General features: G+C 45.3%; 1 protein-coding gene across 1 annotated transcript in view; it reads left to right on the top strand.

Annotated features, from left to right (window-relative positions):
* The window catches only part of LOC131962389 (receptor-type tyrosine-protein phosphatase mu-like), a gene marked incomplete at its 3' end in the record, with an annotated part of 101,832 nt that overhangs the window by 17,012 nt on the left and 71,549 nt on the right, over positions 1 to 13,271 (top strand). Inside the window, exons 6-8 of the mRNA XM_059327389.1 lie at positions 1,537 to 1,711; positions 4,058 to 4,170; positions 5,745 to 5,925. Of these exons, the coding sequence (XP_059183372.1) occupies positions 1,537 to 1,711; positions 4,058 to 4,170; positions 5,745 to 5,925 (469 nt within the window). The remainder of the gene's footprint in view (positions 1 to 1,536; positions 1,712 to 4,057; positions 4,171 to 5,744; positions 5,926 to 13,271) is intronic.

Below are 13,271 nucleotides of genomic sequence, written 5' to 3'. Positions count from 1 at the left end.
GTCCATTTCAATGCCCAAAATTTTGCATTGAAATGAATGGGACGGCCGACAAAAAATGAGGGAAAAAGAACAATAATTGGAGATTTTTAAACGTCTACTTCTCCGGCATAATTTCACCTAGAGACTCCATTTAAACTTTAAACAGTAGACACAAGTCTTGTGTATCGGTGTATTAATCCACGTTTCGATAGGTCATATAGTTTTTTATCAATCCCTGTTCAATGACCATGATCATTTTTGGAGAAATTCTGAGATTATAATGGGTGTGTATTGCACGGAATGTTCGTGTCACAGTGTGTGACATCATCGCCAGAGTGTAGAGGGAGAGAAAAAACTGTCAAAAAATAAATTTGAAAACTGCGCTCCAGGCCGCAAATTCCACTCTACAGAAATAATTTATACATAGAAACGTAGGAAAATTAGTCTTCTCCCTCACAATCCTCTGGTAAAGCTGTCAGAGTTATAGTTTGGGCGTAGGACGCACAGATGATCCACCAACACCACCAACAGCCTCATTGTCTCCCATATTAAAAACGCAGGAAGATTTCTGAAAAAGGGAGATGGAACAGTTTTTTTAGATCGCTCTAACAAAGCTATTTTTTATTTTTCTTAAAAAAAACACATGTAGACGTTCAGGAAGAACTCAGGACGCTCAAAGTGAAGTCGGATCAATGATAGGTATTATGGTTTTGCCAAAAATGCTTTCTGTTCGAGGCCAGAAATTCCAGTCCACCTCTGGCTGCTGTCACTGTGGCGGAACATTCTACAGCTGCAGTTAATTCTGTTGATTGCTCTGCTCTGATTGTCTTTGATCTTTGATGTGATTACAGTTACAGATACACACACACATGCGCGTAAGCGCGCACACTCCTCCAGATACACGTTTCACACACACACACACACACACACACACACACACACACACACACACACAAACACACACACACACACACACACACACACACACACACACACACACACAAACACACACACACACACACACACACACACACACACACACATGTTGAGGTTAAAGGTCATAGGTTGCTGTATAAATAAATACTTGTAAAGGAATGCTTGTTGTAGGTGTGCTCCTTGTATATTATATAGTATCATAACATTACTAGTATTAATTGTTATAAATCTCTGAAGAATCTCATCATAGTGTACACACACCGGCAGTAGTGGCCCTTTCACTATTTACCCAGAGGACATGTTCTAGTTTTTATTATTAATGTTATTATTATTATTATTGTTGTTGTTATTATTAATAATAAAATAATAATAATAATAATTATAATAATAATGTTATTATCATTATTATTATTAATATTATTATTAATAATAATACTACTAATAATAATAATAATGTTATTATTATTATTAGTGTTAACCCTGTTCCTGGATCTGATGTTAAAAAAAATTTCTCTCTCTCTGTCTGCCTGCCTCTCTGCCTGTCTCTCTGTCTGTCTGTCTGTCTCTCTGCCTCTCTGTCTGTCTGTCTGTCTGTCTGCCTCTCTGTCTGTCTGTCTGCAGGGTATGGGGGGCCGTCTGGCGGGGGTCCGGGACATGAAGCCGGTGAACTCTCGGCGCTACGTGTCGAGCTTCGACGTGGAGAACACGACTAAAGGAGACTCAGGACGCTACCGCTGCATCGCCCAATCAGAGAGAGGCGTGGGCGTGTCCTCCTACGCTGACCTCACCGTCAAACGTGAGACACCTGCCTGTCTGTCTGTCTGTCTGTCTGTCTGTCTGTCTGTCTGCCTGTCTGTCTGTCTGCCTGTCTGTCTGTCTCTCTGTCTGCCTGTCTGTCTCTCTGTCTGTCTGTCTGTCTGTCTCTCTGTCTGTCTGGCTGTCTCTCTGTCTCTCTGTCTGTCTCTCTGTCTGTCTGCCTGTCTGTCTGTCTGGCTGTCTCTCTGTCTGTCTCTCTGTCTGTCTGCCTGTCTGTCTGCCTGTCTGTCTCTCTGTCTCTCTGTCTCTCTGTCTGTCTGCCTGTCTGTCTGTCTGCCTGTCTGTCTCTCTCCTTCACATCAAAGTGACAGTTTTTCATATTTTTATTTTAATGACTTCGTCGTCAAACGAGGAAGTTTTTTTTAAAGCTGCTCACCTCGTTACTGCAAACAGTGTGTGTGTGTGTGTGTGTGTGTGTGTGTGTGTGTGTGAGCCTCATTAGTGTGTATAAAAAGGAGAATCAGCAGCGTTTTGTCAAAGAGTGTCTGCATTTGTGAAGATGAATCATTTCAAAGTAAAAGCCTCCTTTTCTTCCTGTCGGAGCGCTAACCCCGACACACACACACACACACACACACACACACACACACACACACACACACACACACACACACACACTGCCTCTCTCAGGTGTTAATGATGACTCATTATGTCACTCGTCACAGGAACGTCTCTTTCATCTCCGCCTGCTGCTGCTGGAGGATTCTGGGTATTTTCCTGCAGATCATCAGCACTGATCACATGGATTGATTATTATTTATTATGATCTGAGGATATGAAGTCGATCCTCCGTCGTTGCAGCTTTTTGGGGTTGATACTGTTTCTTTCACTTTGGGTGCAAAATGTAACATTTTCTTCTGCTGGAGAATTCATAAAATAAGAATAAAACTGTTCAGATTCACCTTCAGACTGAGACAGAGAACACCCACGCTGTGATCTGTTCCCCGAACGCCTCACCTATAAATAATGTTATCTTTGAGTCCACTAGCGTCTGACGACAGAGAGGCGGAGCTTCACTGCTGCACTGATTTCTGATCAATTCTGTAAAATTAGTAAAAAGGTCAAAACTTCTCCAGAATCATAGACAGGAACCAAAAAGGCATTAAACGACAAAAAAACACACAAAATACCCCCCAAAACACCACAAATTACCAAAAAAACACAATAAAAATGACAAAAAAGACCCTAAATTACCAAAAACAATATAAAATTAACAAAAACAGACGTAAAATGACAAAATAAAGACATAAAAAGACAAAAAAGACATAAAATGACATGTCAGTAAAGAGGAAAATAATGGGTAAAATAACCCATGTCATGTCATCTCATGTTGTGTTTTTTTTTTATCATTTTGTGTCTTTTTTGTTCATTGTTTGTCTTTTTTTGGTCATTCTTCGTCTGTTATGGTAATTTTTTGTCTTTCTCTGTGGTTTTGTGTAATTTTTTGGTCATTTTGTGTCTTTTTATTATCAACATAAAGTGGGCGTGTCAGTAAAGAAGAGACTGGTTGGTTATATTTCTGTAGTTTTGGATTGTTTTGAGGATGTGAGGAGGAAACAGATCAGAGTCTGACTGACATCATTCATAACAGAGCAGATCGATACACACACACACACACACACACACACACACACACACTCACACACACACTCACACACACTCACACACACACACACACACGCTCACACTCACACACACTCACACTCACACTCACACACACACACACTCTCTCTCGGTCGGGTCGATAGCTCGTCTGATTTCTCTGCAAACACACACAGTGTCAGGTCTGGAGGTGTTTGTGGGTCACGTGACCCGACACATATCCCACAATCCCCGGCGGCTAAACCCCTGATTGAACTGTCACTCAAACTCTGTGTGTGTGTGTGTGTGTGTGTGTGTGTGTGTTTTATCTCACACACACAGGTGAGCAGTAACCTGGACACGATAAACACGCATCATTACCCACCTATCCTACTTACTGCCAGGGTGTGTGTGTGTGTGAGTGTGAGTGTGTGTGTGTGTGTGTGTGTGTGTGTGTGTGTGAGTGTGAGTGTGTGTGTGTGTGAGTGTGTGTGTGTGTGTGTGTGTGTGAGTGTGTGTGTGTGTGTGTGTGTGTGTGTGTGTGATGAAGTGGGTCAGGAGGAAGTAGAGCAGCACCACCGGGGATTCTGGGTAATGGAATCCAGGTCTGCCCCGATTCGCCGAAGGTCACGAATATTAATTAACTCGTTAACTCGTTAACTCCCTCGTTAAGCAATCAGTGTGTGTGTGTGTGTGTGTGTGTGTGTGTGTAGACCTGATCCTGGTTTTCTTTGCCCCCCTTTAGAACCCCCCGTACCGATCGCCCCCCCCCAGCTGACGGCGGTGGGCGCCACCTACCTGTGGATCCAACTCAACGCCAACTCCATCAACGGAGACGGGCCCATCATCGAGAGGGAGGTGAGGAGGTTCTACCGGTTCTCCTCCGGTTCTGTGAGGTCCTGGGGGGTCTAGTGGTCTGTGACAAGGTTGTTTCAGTCGCCAAGGGGCTGTAGGGGTCTGTGGTCTGTCTGTGGTCCTTGATGGGGTCCTGGGGTGTTTGAGGAGGTTCTTCAGGTCTTTTAGGGGTTGTAGGGGTCTGTGAGGAGGTTCTTCAGGTCTTTAGGGGTCTTGGGGTGTTTGAGGAGGTTCTTCAGTTCTTTTAGGGGTTGTAGGGTTCTGTGAGGAGGTTCCTGTGGTCTTTTAGGATATGTAGGGGTCTGTGAGGAGGTTCTTCAGGTCTTTTAGGGGATGTAGGGGTCTGTGAGTAGGTTCTTCAGGTCTTTTAGGGGATGTAGGGGTCTGTGAGGAGGTTCTTCAGGTCTTTTAGGGGTTGTAGGGGTCTGTGAGGAGGTTCTTCAGGTCTTCTAAGGGTTGTAGGGGTCTGTGAGGAGGTTCTTCAGGTCTTTTAGGGGATGTAGGGGTCTGTGAGGAGGTTCTTCAGGTCTTCTAAGGGTTGTAGGGGTCTGTGAGGAGGTTCTTCAGGTCTTCTAAGGGTTGTAGGGGTCTGTGAGGAGGTTCTTCAGGTCTTTTAGGGGTTGTAGGGGTCTGTGAGGAGGTTCTTCAGGTCTTCTAAGGGCTGTAGGGGTCTGTGAGGAGGTTCTTCAGGTCTTTTAGGGGTTGTAGGGGTCTGTGAGGAGGTTCTTCAGGTCTTCTAAGGTTTGTAGGGGTCTGTGAGGAGGTTCTTCAGGTCTTCTAAGGGCTGTAGGGGTCTGTGAGGAGGTTCTTCAGGTCTTTTAGGGGTTGTAGGGGTCTGTTAGGAGGTTCTTCAGGTCTTCTAAGGTTTGTAGGGGTCTGTGAGGAGGTTCTTCAGGTCTTTTAAGGGTTGTAGGGGTCTGTGAGGAGGTTCTTCAGGTCTTTTAAGGGTTGTAGGGGTCTGTGAGGAGGTTCTTCAGGTCTTCTAAGGGTTGTAGGGGTCTGTGAGGAGGTTCTTCAGGTCTTCTAAGGGCTGTAGGGGTCTGTGAGGAGGTTCTTCAGGTCTTATAGGGGTTGTAGGGGTCTGTGAGGAGGTTCTTCAGGTCTTCTTAGGGTTGTAGGGGTCTGTGAGGAGGTTCTTCAGGTCTTCTAAGGGCTGTAGGGGTCTGTTAGGAGGTTCTTCAGGTCTTTTAGGGGTTGTAGGGGTCTGTTAGGAGGTTCTTCAGGTCTTCTAAGGGCTGTAGGGGTCTGTGAGGAGGTTCTTCAGGTCTTTTAGGGGTTGTAGGGGTCTGTTAGGAGGTTCTTCAGGTCTTCTAAGGTTTGTAGGGGTCTGTGAGAGGTTCTTCAGGTCTTTTAAGGGTTGTAGGGGTCTGTGAGGAGGTTCTTCAGGTCTTTTAGGGGTTGTAGGGGTCTGTTAGGAGGTTCTTCAGGTCTTCTAAGGGTTGTAGGGGTCTGTGAGGAGGTTCTTCAGGTCTTCTAAGGGCTGTAGGGGTCTGTGAGGAGGTTCTTCAGGTCTTCTAAGGGCTGTAGGGGTCTGTGAGGAGGTTCTTGACGTCCTTCATCCTGAATGTGTTCTTGAGGTGGAGTACCGGACCATGTCGGGGATGCTGATCGACACCACGCCGGTGGACAAGCCGACCCATAAGATCGGACACTTGGACCCGGACACCGAGTACGAGATTAGCGTGCTGCTCACCCGGCCCCTGGATGGAGGCACGGGAAACCCCGGGCCCCCGCTCAGAGCCAGGACCAAGTGTGCAGGTGAGTCGGGTCACATGACCCAAACCCTCTTTACTGCTAGCAGCTAACGGCTAGCAGCTAGCGGCTATTGTCTAACGGCTAGCAGCTAGCGGCTAGGTTACAGCCCCACTGAGCTCATTAGTAGTTAATGGAGGAGTCATTAGCGTAGCGCAGCGTGCTAGGCTGCGTTAGCGCTGAGCTCATCAGGTGGCTAATGGTTAGCGGGGAGCTCATTAAGGGGCTAGGCTTTGTTAGCGTTAGCTCATTAGATCTTAATGGCTGCAGTGTACACATCAGCATGCTAACTGTTTACCCCATCCATCTCCTGACTGAACACACACACACACACACACACATAGCTGCAGCTGTGTGTGTGTGTGTGTGTGTGTGTGTGTGTGTGCCCTGTGGGTGTAAACTAACTCCAAACAGCATGTGATTAGCAATTAGCGTGCTAATTATCCAGGTGTTGCTGCTGCTGCAGGTTTTCTCTCTTCGTCTTTTTGGATTCAAAGGAGTTTTTATTTTTTGAGCTTTAGTTTTTTAAATGATTTATTTCTGATGATTCAGTTGTTTATTTCTTCTAACTGTTCTTTTGTTTATGAACATTTTAACGGAACGTGTTCCTGATAAACATCAGTATTAATAATAATAATAATAATAATAATAATAATAATTATAATAATAATAATAATAATAATAATAATAATAATAATAATTGGGAGAAAAGAAATATAAGAATACAGAACCACACATGAGACTGTCTTACTTTATATTATTATTATTATTGTTATTATTGTTATTAATATAATTATGATGATAAATCAGAGCAGTTTTACAGAGAATTATCATTTAATAATCCACATTCATGAAGACAGAGAAGAGAACCAGACGGATGAAGGAACGTAGAACACGAGTCTGTGCTGCTGATGTTGTTAGAGGAAATATCTGTCAGGTCTCAACGTGTCCGACTCGGACCTGTTGGGACTCGCCACGACTCATAAACACATTCCTGTCCGTCTGTCGTCATGTTCCACCGGTTCCTCACACCGCCACCGGATAAACCTGCTTATAAACACATCTAACCTGGTTCTAAATACCCTCTTTGATTTGTAAATAGGAAATAAATAAATATGATGATAAATAATAATAAAATAAACAAACTGAAAAAAAGTAAACGGTTTTGTTCATCCATGATGTTCTTGGTACAAACCAAGGAAGGAATGGTTCTGGTGGTCTTTGATGAGGTTCTGGTGGTTCTAATGAGGTTCTGGTGGTTCTAATGAGGTTCTGGTTGTTTTTGATAAGGTTCTGGTGGTTCTAATGAGGTTCTGGTGGTTGTAATGGGGTTCTGGTGGTTGTAATTGGGGTCTGGTAGTCTTAGAGAGTTTCTGGTGGTTTTAATAAGGTTCTTGTGGTCCTAATGAGGTTCAGGTGATCCTGGCGAGGTTCTGGTGGTTCTTATGAGGTTCTGGTGGTCCTTTTGAGATTCTAGTGATCCTGATGAGGTTCTGGTGATCCTGATGAGGTTCTGGTGATCCTGATGAGGTTCTGGTGGTCTTTGATAAGGTTCTGGTGGTTTCTAATGAGGTTCTGGTGGACCTTTGAGGACGTTCTTTAGGTGTTTGTTGTTGTTCTTCAGGTTTTCTGGAGGTTTATGGGTTCCTTGATCAGATAATTGAGTTCCTTCAGGAAGTGTCAGACGTCTAGATCAGAACCAGAGTAAGCTCCGCCCCTCTGGGACCCTCAGCAGGTTAGAACAAACGTTCCTCCGGGAGCAACGCAGGAAACAAGAACGGAAGAAATGTGTGTGTGTGATTGACAGCAAGCAGAGCTCAGTGTGTCACACACACACACACACACACACACACACACACACACACACACACACACACACACACACACACACACACACACACTCAGTGTGATGATGTTCTCTCTGATAACACTCGACTCTTCAACTCACTTTTATTTATTCATTTTACTCCCAATAAATTATACACCAGCTTCTGTTTGTCTGTGTGTGTGTGTGTGTGAGTGTGTGTGTGTGTGTGTCTGTGTTTGTGTGTGTGTGTCTGTGTGTGTGTGTGTTTAATAATGAATGTGTGTGTCCATCAGACAAGCTTTAGGACTTAGAACCCAGTGAGGCGACTCGGCTGGTGGCAGATAAACAGGAAGTCACAGTGAGCTGCTTCATGTTTCGGAGACCAAAAGTCTCAAATCAAACTAATATTTCATCCACATCGTCATTTTATAGAGAACCTCGTCTCAAAGAACCCCAAATAAAACAGAACCAGGTCGTTTCAGATTCAAATTAAAGACGACAAAATATTAAATGTTCAAACTGACAAACTGTAAAAAAAATAAAATAAATAAAAATAAAAAATCTGAATTCTGAACTTCATGCTTTAATATTTTACACAAGAAAAATCAATATGTGTGAGGTTTTCTGTTCTACTGGTCCTCGATGAGGTTCTGCTGGTCCCGATGAGGTTCTGCTGGTCCTGATGAGGTTCTGCTGGTCATGATGAGGTTCTGCTGGTCTTGATGAGGTTCTGTTGGTCCATGATGAGGTTCTGGTTCTACTGATGAGGTTCTAAGTGTGCATGATGAGGTTCTACTGGTCCTGATGAGGTTCTAAGTGTGCATCATACAGTGTAATGAGGTTCTGCTGGTCTTGATGAGGTTCTGTTGGTCCATGATGAGGTTCTGGTTGTCCTGATGAGGTTCTAAGTGTGCATGATGAGCTTCTGGTAGTACTGGTGAGGTTCTAAGTGTGCATGATGAGGTTCTGGTAGTACTGGTGAGGTTCTAAGTGTGCATGATGAGGTTCTGGTAGTACTGATGAGGTTCTAAGTGTGCATGATGAGCTTCTGGTAGTACTGGTGAGGTTCTAAGTGTGCATGATGAGGTTCTGGTAGTACTGATGAGGTTCTAAGTGTGTATGATGAGGTTCTACTGGTCCTGATGAGGTTCTAAGTGTGCATCATACAGTGTAATGAGGTTCTGCTGGTTCTTGATGAGGTTCTGATGATCTTTGACGTGGTTCTGGTGGTACCTGTTGGTTTTAAATGATATAAACAAAGAAAATAAAAAGTCTCTTGTGTCTCTCGTACGATTCACACACACAGACACACACACACACACACACACACACAGACACACACACACACACACACACACACACACACACACACACAGTGTGTGAGGTCATCATTGGTCATGAAAAATAAAAGATTTTGTGTGTTAACATCCATTAAAGAGTGTGTGATGTTTGTCGAGGCTTTTAGAAAATATCATATGAATATTTCACTCTTTTCTCTCTTTCCACCTCCGATGTTCTCGCTCCGCTCGCCTCCGAGTTCTTTCTTCTTATTTTATCCTTTTCTGTGTCTAACGCTGGAGTCCGTCCCTGCGTGGACACTCAGACCCTCTCAGAGTCCAGAGGAGAACGACTGATGGGGTTCTAAGTAGTTCTAGGTGAATAAATCTTTTCGATCGATGATCACGAACATTAACGATCAGTTATCGATTTCAACGTTAATATTTCATGTTAAAAATGTCCATGAGTGGAACACCTGCAGCAGAGAGAACCTGATGCAAGAACAGAGAACTTCTGTCATCTATGGCTGATTGAAGTGTGTTCACAGCAGCGACGGAACCCAGCTGACTGGTGGAACTGTTGGCCGCCCCGATTCTGAAGGATCAATTATCGATTCATCTTGCCCATCCCTAGTTCTAAGTGTGCATGATGAGGTTCTGGTAGTACTGATGAGGTTCTAAGTGTGCATGATGAGGTTCTGGTAGTACTGATGAGGTTCTAAGTGTGTATGATGAGGTTCTGGTAGTACTGATGAGGTTCTAAGTGTGTATGATGAGGTTCTGGTAGTACTGATGAGGTTCTAAGTGTGCATGATGAGGTTCTGGTAGTACTGATGAGGTTCTAAGTGTGCATGATGAGGTTCTGGTAGTACTGATGAGGTTCTAAGTGTGCATCATAAGGTTCTACTGGTCCTGATGAGGTTCTAAGTTTGCATCATAAGGTTCTACTGGTCCTGATGAGGTTCTAAGTGTGCATCATAAGGTTCTACTGGTCCTGATGAGGTTCTAAGTGTGCATGATGAGGTTCTACTGGTCCTGATGAGGTTCTAAGTGAGCATGATGAGGTTCTGCTGGTCCAAACCTGCCAGAGTCCAGAGGAGACGGACTTAATGGGATCTGTAGTTCCACAGCCACAGAGTCAGACGGTACAGAATAATAACTGGAGCTTGTTTTTAATATTTATATGGTTTTGTGAAAAGACTCGTTGTGGCAGGCGGAGAACGAGCCGCGGAGATAAAAGAGAGAGAACGCCGAGGAGAACGTGATCATTAAATAAAATCAATGTTGTGATGTGATCTCAGCGCCAGACTGAAGGAAGCAGCCGGTTCTCTGCCTCGCCCACTTTCAGCTCATTAGCTTCACTTCAGCCACCGCCACATGCTTTTATTCTGAAGGGACACACACACACACACACACACACACACACACACACACACACACACACACAGCTGCTTCCTGCAGCAAAACAAAGAGAACCAAACTGTGAGTCAAACTCCGGATGCTCCGGTGAGGAACGTGTTCCCAGTGGAACCACTGATGTCAGCTGAAGTCCAGTCTGACGACAGAGGGGCGGAGCTTCTCTGCTGCACTGATTTCTGATCAATTCTGTTGTTTTTTTTAAACGAGAGAATTAGTAAAAAGGTGAAATCTTCTCCAGAATCACAGACAGGAACAAAAACGGCATTAAACGACTAAAAAACACACAAAATACCCAAAAAACACACACAAAATCACCAAAAACACACACAAAATCACCAAAAACAACCAAAATTAACAAAAGAAGACATAACATGGCATGTCAGTAAAGAGACTCGTGGGGACTAGAACAGTAAAGAGACTCGTGGGGACTAGAACAGTAAAGAGACTCGTGGGGACTAGAACAGTAAAGAGACTCGTGGGGACTAGAACAGTAAAGAGACTCGTGGGGACTAGAACAATAAAGAGACTCGTGGGGACTAGAACAATAAAGAGACTCGTGGGGACTAGAACAATAAAGAGACTTGTGGGGACTAGAACAGTAAAGAGACTCGTGGGGACTAAAACAATAAAGAGACTCGTGGGGACTAGAACAGTAAAGAGACTCGTGGGGACTAGAACAATAAAGAGACTCGTGGGGACTAGAACAGTGAAGAGACTTGTGGGGACTAGAACAATACAGAGACTCGTGGGGACTAGAACAATAAAGAGACTCGTGGGGACTAGAACAGTAAAGAGACTCGTGGGGACTAGAACAATAAAGAGACTCGTGGGGACTAGAACAGTAAAGAGACTCGTGGGGACTAGAACAGTAAAGAGACTCGTGGGGACTAGAACAGTAAAGAGACTCGTGGGGACTAGAACAGTAAAGAGACTCGTGGGGACTAGAACAATAAAGAGACTCGTGGGGACTAGGACAGTAAAGAGACTCGTGGGGACTAGAACAATAAAGAGACTCGTGGGGACTAGGACAGTAAAGAGACTCGTGGGGACTAGAACAGTAAAGAGACTCGTGGGGACTAGAACAGTAAAGAGACTCGTAGGGACTAGAACAATAAAGAGACTCGTGGGGACTAGAACAATAAAGAGACTCGTGGGGACTAGGACAGTAAAGAGACTCGTGGGGACTAGAACAATAAAGAGACTCGTGGGGACTAGGACAGTAAAGAGACTCGTGGGGACTAGAACAATAAAGAGACTCGTGGGGACTAGGACAGTAAAGAGACTCGTGGGGACTAGAACCCGTTGTATTCTCATTCAGCTTCACTCAGCCGGCCGACTGTTGCTGCTGATGTCTTTGTTGAAGAGAAATGAGGACGAGTCAGTTCTCCGAGTCTCCGTGTCTCTGAGTCTCTGAGTCTCCGTGTCTCTGAGTCTCTGAGTCTCCGTGTCTCTGAGTCTCTGAGTCTCCGTGTCTCCGTGTCTCCGTGTCTCTGAGTCTCCGTGTCTCCGAGTCTCCGTGTCTCAGTGTCTCCGAGTCTCTGTGTCTCCGAGTCTCTGAGTCTCCGTGTCTCCGAGTCTTCGTGTCTCCGTGTCTCCGAGTCTCCGTGTCTCCGTGTCTCCGAGTCTCCGTGTCTCCGTGTCTCCGAGTCTCCGTGTCTCCGTGTCTCCGTGTCTCAGAGTCTCCGTGTCTCAGTGTCTCCGAGTCTCCGAGTCTTCGTGTCTCCGTGTCTCCGAGTCTCCGAGTCTCCGTGTCTCCGTGTCTCAGAGTCTCCGTGTCTCCGAGTCTCCGTGTCTCCGTGTCTCCGTGTCTCCGAGTCTCCGTGTCTCCGTGTCTCAGAGTCTCCGTGTCTCAGTGTCTCCGAGTCTCCGTGTCTCCGTGTCTCCGTGTCTCCGAGTCTCCGTGTCTCCGAGTCTCCGTGTCTCCGTGTCTCCGTGTCTCCGAGTCTCCGTGTCTCCGTGTCTCCGTGTCTCCGAGTCTCCGTGTCTCCGTGTCTCCGAGTCTCCGTGTCTCCGTGTCTCCGTGTCTCCGAGTCTCCGTGTCTCCGTGTCTCCGTGTCTCCGAGTCTCCGTGTCTCCGTGTCTCCGTGTCTCAGAGTCTCCGTGTCTCAGAGTCTCCGTGTCTCCGAGTCTCCGTGTCTCCGTGTCTCCGTGTCTCAGAGTCTCCGTGTCTCAGAGTCTCCGTGTCTCCGAGTCTCCGAGTCTCCTCCCGCTGGATTATGGGATGAGTGACAGGACGGCAGGGGGCGGAGCCTGAGGCAGGCTGCTGGGAGCTGATAACAAACAAACAAACAAACAAACAAACAGTGAAGAAGAAGAATACATTACAGAGAGACAGAGAGCTGAAGGTGACTCCAGCAGGAGGAGGAGGAGGAGGAGGAGGAGGAGGAGGAGGAGGAGGAGGAGGAGGTTTAATTTTTCATTTCCAGGAGATCACCAGATTTAATATGAGGAGCTCAGCGTCGGTCTGACCGTCAGGAACAAGCAGAACCGAGACGTTCCTCAGCCAGAGTCTCTCACTCTGTCCGCCAGACACAAGAACCACAAAGACCTGAACAGAACCACAGAAGGACCCTCATAGAGCTCGTGATACCACAAATTAATACATGAAGTGACACACAACGGACCAAAAAACACATAACATTAACAAAAACAAACGTAAAATTACCTAATAAGACATAAAGTTACCAAAAGTGGCACAAAAAAAATCATAAAATGACCAAAAATAAACGCAAAATGACAAAATAAAGACATAAAATGACAAAAAAGGAACAAAAGAGGCGTTAACCTCGTATTGTTCAAAGAGCTTTCTGGTGTTTAGGGGGAGACAGCAGGTCAACAACAAGACTCAC

Source organism: Centropristis striata, chromosome 23 (genome assembly GCF_030273125.1).
Source record: "Centropristis striata isolate RG_2023a ecotype Rhode Island chromosome 23, C.striata_1.0, whole genome shotgun sequence".
Lineage (NCBI taxonomy): Eukaryota > Metazoa > Chordata > Actinopteri > Perciformes > Serranidae > Centropristis > Centropristis striata.
This window is presented reverse-complemented; position numbering and strand designations above follow the sequence as displayed.